General features: G+C 36.3%; 2 protein-coding genes across 4 annotated transcripts in view; one reads left to right on the forward strand and one right to left on the reverse strand.

The window, feature by feature from the left end:
• The window catches only part of slc1a8b (solute carrier family 1 member 8b), a 20,639-nt gene extending 18,058 nt beyond the window's left edge, over positions 1 to 2,581 (reverse strand). Inside the window, exon 1 of one of the 3 annotated variants that reach the window (XM_051883864.1) lies at positions 2,456 to 2,581. The gene's annotated coding sequence lies outside the window, so the exon portion shown is untranslated. Of the gene's footprint in view, positions 1 to 2,122; positions 2,337 to 2,455 lie in introns of those variants that run through there. The other 2 variants (XM_051883857.1, XM_051883872.1) reach the window with 2 other exon arrangements.
• zgc:101744 (Receptor expression-enhancing protein 6-like) lies at positions 2,524 to 10,190 on the forward strand. Its single transcript, XM_051883962.1, has 5 exons — positions 2,524 to 2,891; positions 6,628 to 6,721; positions 6,884 to 7,022; positions 9,472 to 9,628; positions 9,814 to 10,190. The coding sequence occupies exons 1-5, from the start codon at positions 2,774 to 2,776 to the stop codon at positions 9,846 to 9,848; spliced, it is 543 nt and encodes a 180-aa protein (XP_051739922.1). The 5' UTR covers positions 2,524 to 2,773; the 3' UTR covers positions 9,849 to 10,190.
• The last annotated feature ends 4,976 nt before the right edge of the window (positions 10,191 to 15,166 follow it).

The raw sequence follows: 15,166 nt of genomic DNA on the forward strand, positions 1-15,166 counted from the left end.
ACATTTCATGACAGTTTCTCACACAGTACGGCCACCGGCTGTGCTAATGATCAGGTATAAAGTCTTCCGCAATTCTGTGAAAAGAGGATTAAGTCCTCTGGACAATTAGCACATCCTCTGAAGGCACAACATGGCGTTGTTATCCATTGTAATTTGGTTCGATGGCTTTTTAAGTGTTAGGGTACACACGCCTGTCCTATTTAGTGACATTGTTTGCATTGTGAGCAGTCAGGAGATGTGCAGACATATGATAGTCTCATTTATCTATAAGACACCCAACTATAGATCACCTAATTGCAGGAGTATGCGTGTACCAGAGGTGTTTTAATACTGGTCTGAGTATTAAAGGGATTAAATGGATTAATGCTGATTTGACCATGACAAAAGTGTGACAGCTAAATAAAATAAAATAAAAATCACCATGAGGAATCAGTGTTTCCCATATGGAAATTTGTAATAAGGATAACTGGAGGACAGAAAAAATCTGATCTGAATGTGTTATGACTAAATTATTTACATTAATTCACAATCAGTCAGTTTAAATTATGTATGCATGTCCATTTGACCAAAACAATGAATGGTGCTAATCAGTTAGGTATATAAGTGGTTTAAGAGATTAATATCTGGATTTCATATTACTAATTCAACACGAAAGCTTTCAGTGCTGCTAAAACCCCATGATGATAAAGGTATTAGTATAATTTAATCTTATTGGCAGCTGAGTTGATTTATGTTTTTTTTTTTTTTTTTTTTTTTTTAATGAATGACATACTCTTGTGGCAATTATTAATGTCTGTTAAAATGTATTGCCTTCAGATGTTTAAAGGGCAATCAATGAAACTCCATCTTTGCTGAACTCCCCCTACTACTTTTTTTGTTTTTTAGAAATACCATATACACTCTAAAAAATCTTGGGTTATTTTTTCTACCCAAGTCCTGAGTTGAGCCTTTTGGGTCATTTTTGCTTTATTTTTTAAGTGTTTGGGTAGTTTTTGTGTTACCCAGTTCCTGGGTCAGCCCTAACAACCCAAGGGTTGACTTATTTATCGCGGGATTTTTGCGACATCTTCAGGAGAGAGCAGTGCAGCTCCATCAAATTGGCAGTAAAATACAGGTCTGTGTACGTTTTATTTTATCTATAAGTTCGTTATTGTGCTGTATATCGTTTAATTTTATGAAAAGCAACATACAGGGGCGCGATGTGAGTCACTAAAACGAGTGTCGAGTAGGTCTTTTCGCGTGATGAAAACGCGTGATGCCTTGCATAAAATTTTATGATTTTATTCAACAAGATACAGAATAACATATTTTAACATCCTAAGTATTTTTATCAGAATTGTACACTGATTATTTATGGACAGGTTATGGTGTCAGTCACAGCATTTTTCGGCTACGAGTGAAACGCAGGCGGCGGTCTGAAGTTATCAGTTCCCCCGCCGAACGCGAGCCATCTCCGGCACGAGATCCAGCGCCGTTACGGTGCAAACAGAGACTGGTCGATTAAACATTTAGAAGTAATTCAAGTGTATTTTTTTACTTCTGATATTTGTTAAACGAGCTTAAATGTAGGCAATATGTATTTATAACCATATAAAATATGCTATACTATAAATTATGATCGAAAATAAAGGAATTATCATGCAAATCAGTGGTTGTGTGGAGTATTTAAAAAAAGTTTAGAGGATTTAAGTTAATCCATAAACAATTAATGTATGATGTAAAAAATAATAAAATAAGCTAGTATAGTAAAAATGAATCAACCCCTTATGCTGGGTTAAATAAACAACCTTATTTGCTGGGTAAAATTAACCCAACATGTGTTCTGTCCTTTATTTACCCAGCCCTTGGGCTATAAAATGTGTAAACGTTCAATCAAAATAGTAATGCAGCAGCTAAAAGGGCAAACATTTCTTTAGGTACAACATAAAGTGAGTCCAGCACAGCTGTTGTAAATGAAGAAACTATCAACGAAGAGAAGAGTGCCCTCTCCTGGAGCATTTTAACAATGCCAGTCAGATGTGTTTGAAATAAACAGCTAAAGACCAGTGTATACTACTAGGCCATTTTATAAAACCCAGTTAGCATAGGTGATTTAAAATGAAAGATTAATAAAGATACTGACTTTTGATGTTGACATTATGTAGGATGATTTCATCGTACATAGCCCAGGTGTTTAGCATATCAGAGCCACGTGGTTCTCCTAAAGTTTTCAGAATGGTGGTTTTGAATTTATGAGTAAAATCAATAAAATTCAAAACGTCAATTTTGAAGAAGTGCGTTTTCAGTTGATAAGTGATGACTACACCCACCTAGTCTGAGGGAACCTATTGCGAATTAGCTTTGAGTTGGCCTAAAAATTCATGACTAAACAAATTTTAATTTAGAAATTAGAATAGTAGGAGGGAAATAGTAGGAGAGCACATTTTATTCTCCTGAAAAAGAAACAAAGCCATACTTTCATTACTCTCCAACACGCCTCCTTCTTTCAATGCAACCGTGCTCTCAGTCAAACGCGCAGCTCCCCAGTCAGCATTTCAGCAGAATCGTGATCACCTGTAAGGGAGGTGGAATCATATATTTTATTAGATTCGATTGGTTGTCATAGAGTTTGTGCTCAGCGCCAGCCTGTTACGAGCCAGTCCCGTGCTGCCTCTGAGAGGGGACAAACTTTCCCCAAGTAGCCTATACTGATAGTTTGTTCGGCTTGGAAAACTGTTTACAATTCTGGTCCTGGTCAATACGGTCTGCTGTACTATAAATAAGGAGGGACAACATGTTAAACGCTGTTACAGAACGTTACGACGCGTTTTTTAAGCAGAAGAACATTGTAACGGATTTTCTATCTGTTTTAGAGGAAAAAACTGGAGTTCAGAAACAGTACATTGCAACAGGTACGTGACTGGTTTTAAACCTTCGTTTGGAAGCAGCTTTAATTATTTAGTCAGGAATAGTAAAACGTAAATTATGTATTTAAGCTTTGCTGGCTATCAGCTGTCAGGCTTTGATGGGCTTCCGTGAGTTTAAATGTTCTTTGTATCCATTACCGTCGAATATTGATTTTCTTTATAAAAGTATGAGTTCATTTTCTTAACAAGTGACTGAAGTTACTTGTGACACATATGTAAAGCCTTTGTTGAATGTTGCAAAAGAGTGCAAAGTGCTCTGGGAGTCATACTGATAAGACACTACATGGGTCTGCTGTAGAATAGGGAAGTCTGAGTCATTTCTCCGAATCGGTTCTTTTAAAGTGCCGGTTAAAAAACAAACGATTCAGAGGTTCTTTTGCGCTCTGACGTAATTATATTTACGCGGTTCCCGACATCATGGCATGGTATTACATTCTCAGCCATTTGTAGCACATATTGTTGTTTATTTCAGTTTTCGATTAAGTTTTTACCAATAGACAGTTGTTGACTCGCTTGAACCGATCAATTTGTTTCGTTAAAGGGATAGTTCACCCAAAAATGAAAATCGTCATAATTTACTCACCGTCATGTCGTTCCAAATCCGTAAGACTTTCGTTTATCTTCGGAACACAAATTAAGATATTTTTAATAAAATCCGAGAGATTTCTGGCCATCCATTGACAGCTGCGAAACTACCATTTTGAAGCTATAAAAAGTTCATAAAGAGATCGTAAATCTAATCCATGTGAATTGAGCGGTTTAGTCCACATTTTTTGAAGAGACTCGATCACTTTATATGCTGAACAGATTTAATTTAGGCTTTTATTCACATAAACATTCATCAATCCACACATCAGTTACGATAAATGGAAGCTCAAGTATGTTCGCTTGACGTGCGAGAACCAATGAGGTTCATTCTCGTGTGTTACGCATCATGTTTGAGCTTCCTCAAGAACCAATGAGGTTTGTTCTCGCCCGTCGAGCAACTAGGTTGAGCTTCTGTTTATGTTTGCTGATCAATGTTTATAAAACCTAAATTAAATCTGTTTGTCATATAAAGTGATCATGTCTCTTCAGAAAATTTGGACTAAATCACTCAATTCATATGGATTAGTTTTATGATCTCTTTATGAACTTTTTGAAGTGTCAAAGTGGTAGTTGCGTAGCTGTCAATGGAGAGTACAGAACTGGCTCAGATTTTATTAAAAATAACTTCATTTGTGTTCCGAAGATGAACGAAAGTCTTACGGGTTTGAAACAACACGAGGGTGAGTAAATGATGACAGAATTTTCATTGAGTGAACTAACCCTTTAAAGAATTAGTTCAGACTGGATTTGAAAATCGGTTGAACTGATTCATTAAAGAAATTCGAATCAATGGAATGATTCATTCACGAATCAAACTCTGCTTTGCGTGTGTGGCAAGAACACATGCTGCACAAACCTGTTTCCCCCTGAGGGTTATCTGTCATTTCCCTGGCGCATTTACATCTGTTTATCTGTTATATTGCTTTTTGTTTTAACCACATGCTGGTTTAAGAAACATCAAGCAGATGATCTATGAAGTGCCATTATCAGATGCGTTAATGGGTCCAGTAGTTCAACTGCATTGACTTTTTACCTGAAATGTCTCTTATCATGTGTGATGTGGCTGCTCCTTGTAAGACCTCTCTGGGTCTAATTTCTTCTTCCAGTAGCCACTCCCAAGGGTTATTTTTAAATGTGTAGTATGTCCTCAAGTGTCTGTGCAGAATTGCAGTGACTAGACTACATAGCCTGATTAGGGACAAAATATGACAATCTCTCTTACATTCACATATACTCCTGAGAACCAGATTTTTTTTTTTTTTTTTGTCATTACATTGTTTGACGCATAAGAAACAAATAGAGGTGTTTTTTTTATTATTTTTTTTAGATATTTTATTTCATATTTTATGCTATATCAAAGACTTCTAAATAAGAGCCAATCGCCGATTGGTAAAGTCATCGCGTCACTGCAGCGGCCGTTAGACGCTCCGGTTTCTATAGAAACAGTCAGACGCGCGCCTCTGAAATGAGGCACAAGAGACGCGCATTTGGGACTGCGCATGCGCATTAGCTTGATCCAGCCTGAAAAATACCGTTTTTTTGTCATGATTCGAGCGTTTAGAAACAGAATTTATGAGACAGTTTTGTCAGATTTCATTGGTGATTTCAAATATGAAATTTAATCGAAAGCTTGGCAAACAGCTTTGGAGAATTTGATGTTTCCCTTTTCAAAGAGATAGGAGCTGCACTTGAATGCCCGAGAGGCGTTTCAAAGATGGCTGCTGAGTGAAAAGACTTGTCTTAAAGGGACTTTAGCTATATCCTCTGTAGAGGACACCAAGACTCGTTATTAAGATAATAAAATGGCATAAGCCCTGTATAGGCAAAAACAATGTTTTTCTGTTTGTTTGTTTGTTTGTTTGATTGATTGTTTCATTTACCAATCAATATTTAGGTTTCAGGCCAAAATTTTTAACCAAACTTTGTATAAAGATGATTCTCAACTGTTATGAAAAATATAACAGAATGATTGATATACTATTTTACTTTATACAATATGTGCACTCTAAATTCTGGGCTTAAAAACAACCCAAAGTTAAGTTGAAAATGGACAAACCCAGTGATTGAGTTGTTTTAACCCAGCAGTTGGGTTAAATGTTTGCCCAAAGTGCTTGGCAGTTTTATTTAACCCAACTATTGTTTAAAATGACTATATGGCTGGCTTAAAATGAGCCCAAAATATGTTGGAAAATAAAAATCAGAAACATAATTAGTAGAGGCAACAATAATAATAAAAAGGTGAACATTAATTAATAAGCAATTTTAATAAATGTTTGTTTAATTATTATTCATTAAACTTATTAATACATGTTCATTAATTAAACATATTAATAAATGTTAATAACCAACCTATTTTGGGTTCATTTTAAGCAAGCAATACAGTCATTTTAAAACAATAGTTGAGTTAAATAAAACTACTCAGCAGGTTGGGCAAACATTTAACCCAAACACTGGGTTTGTTCATTTTTAACCCAACCAGGTTTGTTCGTAACCCAGCATTCAGTGTGTATAAAATGGGGAGTCCTATTCTATACAATGTATCTAATTTGCATATTAATGTGTTCTTGGGGCAACATTTAATGAAATAAAAGAAGTGTAATAATGGGAGTAGTAACTTGCCAACATTTTTGTAAGAATATCTCAAATTTCATAGGAATATTGATAGATAATTTCTTTCTTTCTTAAGTCCTGGTGTTTTCTACAGAGGACATGTATGAAATTGATGCCATGTTTCGCAACAGAAAGCCATATTTTTTGAAAATTAGTGAGGTTTAAATGATAATAACAGAATATGATCATATTTCCATTCAGTCAATGTCAATCAGACCAAGGAGAGGGAGTTCAAACATCCAAACATTTGGTATCTCTGAAAAGCCAAGAATATGCTCTTTATTGTTGTACATGTGCTCTTTAAAACTGACATGTATGATCTCAGAGAAATTCGCTAAAATATAATGTCCTCTACAGAGGAAAAAAGTCTATGCCTGGGTCCTAGGAGGTGTTTGAGCAGGCTTTGTTTGTTCTTGTTCTATCCTGTTAGGTGTCAACAATGACATTAAAGTCATCAGTGCTCCTAAATTCTCTTCTTCATTTGAATAACAGCAGTGATCATGTGTCTCTGTTTGTTCTGCAGGTGCCGTGTCTATTGTGGCTCTCTATTTGATATTTGGATATGGTGCCTCTCTCCTCTGCAACTTGATTGGTTTCGCATACCCAGCGTATGCCTCGTACGTATACGTCACATGTCACATTTCACAAGTGTAATATGCTTATTGTTATTGGTGAAGATTCTTGACCTGGAGAATCCCAGATGTATATATGCTTCCACAGCACAATAATGAGAGCAACCCACACTGAATCGGCCTGTTTTCATTCTGTTCCTCCTGCAGCATCAAAGCCATCGAGAGTAACAATAAAGAAGATGACACCAAATGGCTAACATACTGGGTGGTTTATGGACTCTTTAGTGTGGCTGAATTTTTCTCTGATATCTTCCTCTTCTGGTTCCCCTTTTACTATGCTGGGAAGGTATGGTGTTTCAGTATCAATATATTTCATTTATACTTTGATTGTATTTGCATGTATATTGGAGATCTGTTTTAGAACAAATCCACCTTGTATGTAGGTTGCTGTAGGAGGACTATAAACTGTAAATGTATTGGTATGTAGGTCATGCTGAGAGGTTTTGCATAGTGTATATTTAGTATGCCTGAGCAACTTCCAACTCGACCAACAGCCTCATTTCAATTTTGATCCTTGTTCTAAATTTGACTGAGTGCTTTATAGCCAATTTATACAAATGAACTAGCAGCTGACTAAGTTGAGCTGAGGTCATGATATGCATGACTTTTTACAATTTTAATTCCTAATTAAAAATAATTTTTAATGAGATGTTCATGATGGCATGATCTGTCTAATAAATTTGGATAGTTTGATGTGGATGTGGTTCGATGGTAACACTTTATAAGAGTACTAGTAAGGTTTCAATTGTTATCATTAGGTAAAAGTTAACTAACAATCAGCAATACTTCTACAGCATTATTAATTTTAGTTCATGTTATTCTCATCATTTACTAATACATTTTTAAGATCAAAAGTTGTATCTGTTAATGTTAGTTAATGCACTGTGAACTAAAATGAACAAACTGTTTTATTAACTAACATTAACAAAGGTTAATAAATATTGTAAAATATATTTTTTAAGTGTTAGTTCATTTTAATGAATGCATTAAGTACTGTTAAGAAATGAGACCTTAGTGTAAAGTGTTACAGGGTAGATGTTAAAGCAATGTATTAATTAGTTTGACAAGAGGTGGCTGAGTTAAGTCAAGGGCTGTTTGAGCACCCAATAACCAGCTGTGTTGATGTAAACCACAAGGAATGTTCAGTTATTACTTTAAAAACTGAATTTCAATACTGTTTTCTTTAACCTGCTGTTCAAATGTTACCACATTTTAGAGCATATAATTAATAAGTTTGGGGTTGGTAAGATTTAATGTTTTTGAAAGAAGTCTCTTATGGTAGCCAATCAAAAATACAGTAAAAACAGTGAAATTACAATTTAAAGTAACCGTTTTCTGTTTTAATGTATTTTAAAATGTAATTTATTCATACAATGACAAAGCTGAATTTTCAGCATCATTACTCCAGTGTCACATGATTCTTCAGAAATCATTCTGATATGCTGAATTATTATTTTTTTTTTAATTGAGACAGGACAGTTAGTTGACATGAAGCGATTCGGGAGATAGAGAGGGAAGGGATCAGGAAAGGTCCACGAGCTGGTACTCAAACTCGTGTTGCCCGAAGCGCAACCGCGCTATGTGACGACGTGCTGCCCACTAGGCTATCGGCGCCGCAAGTTGATTTTCTGATCATATTTTTTTTCCAAGCACATTTTACTAATTACAAACCGAAATCAATCTCCATAACTACTATTAATTTTGTATTTAATCATTTATAAGTGATATATAATTGTTCATGAAGGCTGGAAATGAAAAATGCCTTATATTCAGGTGTGCATAATTATTAGGCAGATTATCTTTTACAGGCAAAATGAGCCAAAAAAGAGATTTAACTCAGACTGAAAAGTCACAAATGATTAAATGCCCATGAGAAGGATGCAATACTAATGCAATACTAGAAATTGCAAAGTTAAGGCATGACCATTGGACAGTGAAATGCTCATTGAGTCAGCAGGGTCAGACAAAAACAGGTGGAGAAGAAAAGATACATGATAACTGCAAAAGAATTAAGTGTAAAGCCATCAGGAACCCTTTAGTCTCCAGAACTGCATCCTACCTGGAGTCTCCAGAAGGTGTCAGGATCTCAGAGACTTAGCTTAGGTAAAGAATCCTAAAAAATGCCCCCTACTTAATAAGAATCACAGGTTTAAGTGTTGTAAAATACATGAAGACTGTTGTTTTATAGGCTTTATAGACAGATGGATTGAGAGTGACTCTTGAAGGACCAGCACCACGTCCTAATGTACCACTGTTTGAAGAATTTATTGTCCAGAATCTGGCAGTAAGGTGTGGGAGTTCATTTTTAGTCCATATCTGCAGGACAGACTTTTCAGGATAGGCGATGGACTAAAAATGAACTCCCACACCTTACTGCCAGATTCTGGAAGATAAAATCTTCAAACAGTGGTACAAGAGGCTCATTTTGCCTGTAAAAGAAAACCTGCCTAATAATTATGCACACCTGAATATAAGGCGTTTTCCAATTCCAGCCTTGATGATCTAAATGATTAAATACAAAATTAATAGTAGTTATTAAGATTGATGTGGTTTGGAATTGGTAAAATGTGCTTGGAAACAAAATATGATCAGAAAATCAACTTGCCTAATAATTCTGCACACGGTGCATACATAAGCCTGCAAAAAGTACAATTCAATATGCACAAAGTCATTATTTTGACCACAACAGCAGAAAATGAGAAGCTGACACATGTTCTGCATTTTTCATATTTCAGTGCCTGTTTCTGCTGTGGTGCATGGCTCCGGTCTCATGGAATGGCTCTCAGATCATATACACACGTGTGGTGAGACCTTTCTTCCTCAAGCATGAAGCAGTATTTGACAACGTTGTCAGCGATTTGAGTGGCAAGGCCAAGAGTGCAGCAATGGAAGGTAAACAATAACTCTTAGTTCTCAGAAATCCACCATCAGTTCACTTTCAGTCTGTTATTAAATTAGTGCTTGTCTAATGTAATTCATTCAGTTTTGCATTGGTGTAAGCTAATTAATATTCAGGCATTGTCAGCAATCTGTATGGTCCAACTTTAGGTTTGTTTTCCTCTGCCTTTTTCCAACAGGCTTGACATTGCTGAACAGTGATAAGAATAAATGATTCGAAGGTGGGGATATGAAGAATCATTTTACCAGGAGCCCTGTGTTTACATCCTTTCATTTATTTAGTCATTAAAACCCACTGAAATTATTCATCTTTACTGCATCTGAGCCAGGCAGCGCACTCACCCCCAAAATGGTCCTTAAACGTTCTTACATTTCTCAAATGGTCCACAAATGTTCTTGGGATACTATTTAATTCAACTTCACGTTTCTGTTTTGTGTTCATCCTATATGTTATTTTAGCACTTTGACCAATGAAAGAAATGTTTAAGTCACTGTCTTTTAATGAATAAAACTGGAAAGAGCAATGCCTAAATATAAAATCTGTTATCCAAATTTATATTAGTAGTCTTCATTTATTTTCACCAAATATTACTTAAAGGTGCAGTGTGTAAATTTTAGCGGTATCTAGTGGTGAGGTTGTGAATTGTAATATAGAGAAGCTACGGTGGCCAACACAGGACAAAGATGTCATCGTCTGAGACAGCAGCAAATGCGCTCTGTAGAGCAGTTTGTCCGTTTAGGGCTACTGTAGAAACATGCCGGCGTAAAATGCCAACTTAAAATGTAAGGGGACCTGCGGTGTATGTAGATAGAAATGGCTCATTCTAAGATAATAAAAACATAACAGTTCATGTAAGGTCTTTATACACCACTGAAACATAGTTATGTATATTATATTGCATTTCTGTCAATAGATCCTCCTAAAATTCACACATTGCACATTTAAAGTTGTTTCTGTTTTGTCTCAGGAAACCTTAAATAGGCTTGTCTTCATAATTTTGTCTCTTTCAGTGTATTAATTTCAGGAATGACCAACATATGTTTTTATATATGATGGTAAATTTGCTCTGTTGCCATCTCACGTGGATGATAACTAAAGTTTTCAAACTCCATGCATCATCTCCATTTCTTTAAGATCAAAGTCGGTGTATTTCTGTGCTTTTAGGTTGATGCTGAGGTGCAGGTATTTTAAATTGTGACCTTGAACTTCAGACTTTTGAAGTTGTGGCATGTAGGGTCAGTTTTGTGTAGGAGTCTGAGGCGGCCCATATGGCTTCAGTGATGTAAGTAGTTGAGTAGAGTACTACTTGAGTAGGAGTAGTTGAGAAGAGGAGGAGGAGTTGTTGTAGTAGAGTGTTGTTACCATACCGTCATTTTACGCCGGACTGCTTCACAAACGAGGGTCAATTCAATGCTGGATTTGCAAAAGAGATTAACTTGACGGCACATGCTAGTGGATGAGTTGAATCAACTCCACAGCAACTACATAAATTTGTCCACTATGTGTTCAGAAACGTCCAGTTTCATTCTAAAAGTTGTAACTTCTTCCTGAGTCTCTCCATCAGTGTCCGACTCCGGTTTGAACAATGTAAGGCTGAACATTGTTTCTGACAATCCTCATTTTAGCTGCGTGAGATTCTCCAGCTTTGTTGTTGTTGAGCAACCACAGCATGAACTATTAAAGCTCTGCCCTCTTCTGGGAAGGGGGCTGTAAGCAGCTCATTTGGATTTAAATAGACATGTAAAAACAGCATGTTTTTGCTCACACCCAAAAAGGGGCAAATTTGACAAGCTATAATAAATGATCTGTGGGGTATTTTGAGCTGAAACTTCACAGACACATTCTGGAGACACCAGAGACTTCTATCACATCTTGTGAAAGGGGCATTATAGGCCCCCTTTTAAACAGTTAAGGTATCAAAGTGTTATACATGGGTATTAGGAAACAGTATAATATTTCGTTTTGGCATTAAGGTGTTATGCAACAAAGCTGTTATATTAATCAGTTTTTCCATAGTGCACAGAGAAATTTGAAGCCATTTTACACCCTTTCAGTATGCTGAACTTGAGAAGACTAATTATACCTCCTCAAGCTGCAAGAATCAGTGGGAAAAAAAACAAGCCATTGCTTCATGAGTCATTCTTTATAACAGGAGATATTGGACATAGCAATCAAAAAGATAATGTGTTTACTTTTGCTCTTTTTACTGCGCCTGTCACATGACTCACATCCAGCATTGTCAGAGCTGTCAATGATTAATGTCAATACAAATTTACTTTTTTTCATTTGTGAAGCCTTAATTGTCTACAATCTTTTAAGTAACTTAAAGATCTGATTAAATGAAATCACAAACAAACATTGGTGTTGATGTCTATATTGTAAAAGTGTAATTTGAGTGGTTATTTTGGTCATTTGAAAAGTTCTAATTGATGAAACGAGTCTGTACACCACCCTTCCCTTTAAAATCAACATATAGTGACATTTGCAGTGCTTGAAATGCTCTACTTTCACACTGCTCATGCTACATAAGAAAGTATATATAAAGTATGTGATAACTAAATGACATAGATTCAGTATTTAGCTTGATATAACTAGCTGGGATATTATATCTTATACTGCACAATGTGTCTGTTTTCAAATCCTTCGTATCCTTTTTATAGGCCATTATACTAGTATTTTAAGAATTAGAATGCAAAAGCATGAAGATCTTAACGTTTCCTTGGCGGCATTAATTAAAACAAGAAATCTACATGTACACACATTTAATACATATTTATATGCATGTAATATTTAATATATAGAGTGTAATGCAAATAATAGGTGCAATTGAATATTAATGTGCAAGTGCGTAGTGTGCAAATACAGAGGTCAAGTGTCTGCCATAACAGAGTGTGTGCAATGATGTTTAATTGGCCAATGACACTAAGTAAGTGCAATATTTGCTCAAGGAGAGCAATGGTTGTAGTGCAAGTGGGAATTCAAGTATACCACGGGGACTCCGAGCAAGAAGTAAACAAGGGTGTGAAGCCCTGTCTGATTGTTTAATCATGTTAAAAGCTGAGCTATAGCGGAACAGCATTCTCAGGTTACCTTTGTATTGTAAGAGGACTATGTGAATGGTAGTGGAGAGGGTGTTCTCGGTGCACCTGTTAGTACACTAAGGCCACATCCACACGAAGCCAGAGCTTTCCAATCTTTTTTTTTTTTCCTCGTTCTTAAAAACAATTCTGTAAACACGGCGTCATCTCAAGAAATATCTGCGCACACATGAAACCAATGAAACCGACTCAAAACAATGTAGTATACATACCAGATCAGTATGTGGCGCTGTAATTCTGTCACAGAGATACACTAAAAATGGAGACTAAGACTTGGAAAATGCGCATAAACCTTGCGCGCAAACTTTAGTAAAGCTTAGCAATAACGCTTTATTTTAGCAAAGCTAATAGGCTAGTAGCTTCTGCAGCACGAACACAATCATTTAGTCCGCTATTGTTGTTGTTGTTGTTACGTAACGTAACGGTGTCTGACTAGAGTCGAGACGTGGGGTGATGAAATCATCGTTTCACAAAATATACAGATTGGCTGTACACACGAAAACGCAAGGGTGTCATTTTCAGATTTATCCACTTTGGGACCTGGTTTAAAAAAATAGTGGTTTCAGGCTCTCAAAACGCCGGATCCGTCTGGACGAAACGGCGATACGATACAAAATTTTAACGTGTACAGCTAAACGCGTCTCCATGTGGGCTCTAAGAAAACTGTATTTTCACTGAGATATGGTTCTGTGTCTGAGTCATGCTCATTCTGTTGAAGCACTTATACTGATGGTTTACATTACATTTAAACATCATTTTCCTTTTTTTTTAATATATATATCAGTAGCTGTTGTCTTCAAACAGGTGGAGGTAATGGCCCAGACAAGGGATAGTTGATATAGGGATGCCAAAAGTTTCACGACACCTCTTGTAATGGCATATCTATGGCCCTGTTTACACCTGGTATTAAAATGCGTTTTGGTCGATCGGATCACAAGTGGACAGGATCTAAAATGTTTTGATATCATCCACTTTCGACCACTTCCAGAGGAAGTCAAAAACGCATTTGACCGGATTGCTTTCATAGTATAAACGCTCATGTGGTCAAATGTGTTCAAACAGCCACTAAAGACTAGTGCCTACTCTCCGCCTACTGACCTAAACATTATAGGAAGCACGCTAGACAGACGGGATTTAAACTTTGTCGGCTGAAGACGTAAGTTTTGTTTGAAGACGAAAAATGTACCAAGCACAATGTTCTCTCCATTCCTGATTTCTAACACACACTCACAGCGTTCAGCTGGTCTTGTGATTGTCAGAGCAGAAACGAAAGCTGATGTTCTCCATATGTTCTTCCGTTGTCTCTGGTCGCGTTCATATGTAAATTGCGCGAGCTTATTTTGTCCATTAGATCGAAAGATCTGAAAAAACCCATACATTTACCCACCCATAGACCCTCTCCTCAGAAGAAATCAGGACAGAAGTGGTTGAAAGTGGACAAAAGAGATGGATTAAAACACCAGGTGTAAACGGGTATGTGTCTCCCTCCTTTACTTGTGATCCGATCAACCAAAACGCATCTTAATACCAGGTGTAAAAAGTGCCTATACTAATGTATCTGAGCAAAGAGCATCGCATGCTGTGTGCTTGGTAAATAAATTCACAAGTTTCAAGTTTGTATGCTTTTGGTCTGAAATAAATGTTAAAGTGAATATATTGCTATTGACAATAATGTTTACCTCTATCTCTTTCTGAATATAATATAAGGCGATTTTTTGACAGTGTAGTACTGATTCTTACAGGAAGAGGGAGACAAACAGCACCACAGTTTTATTGTGATGTCTGATGTAATCTGACATATCAACAATTAATCAGGCACTTTAATAACATTGTACTGCATTTGTAGAGAGAAACACAAACGCATAAAATTATCTTTGCCCATTGAAAAATAAATGTAAATGTCTCAAAGAAACAAACACTTAAATCATCCACTCTAAAGCCTAACCTAATTTTCTGTTGTTGTTGCTTAGTGTTTGACATGGGTTTTTACAATTTTTAATATCTTTTCATTTGCAAGGGAAAGAAATAAAAGGAGCAGAGAGTATTGAATATACAGACATTATTATGAGGTGACTAATATCCACACGCTGTTTGCGGCCTGGCCTCCTGCTTCCTGCAAGCTATTATCAAACTGCACAGCCCAGCCTGTCTATTGTGATTATATTGGGTTGTCTTCCGCCTCCATCTCGCCACACAAAAAGATTCTGCATGTTTAATGAACTCCCAATGTCAGGTTATACACATTTAATGCTTAAATTCTTGACTTATACCTTGCTACTGTTTGATACTGTAATTGTACTGTTTGATACTGATACCAGTTATGTATTGCACATACTTTTATACAATATTCTGTCAGTTACTTTTATGGGAATGTGCCTTGTGGAGGATTATTATATAAAACTGAGATTACGATGGACCACCCTTCTCAGACCT

This window comes from Ctenopharyngodon idella, chromosome 2 (assembly GCF_019924925.1).
Source record: "Ctenopharyngodon idella isolate HZGC_01 chromosome 2, HZGC01, whole genome shotgun sequence".
Taxonomy (NCBI): Eukaryota; Metazoa; Chordata; class Actinopteri; order Cypriniformes; family Xenocyprididae; genus Ctenopharyngodon; species Ctenopharyngodon idella.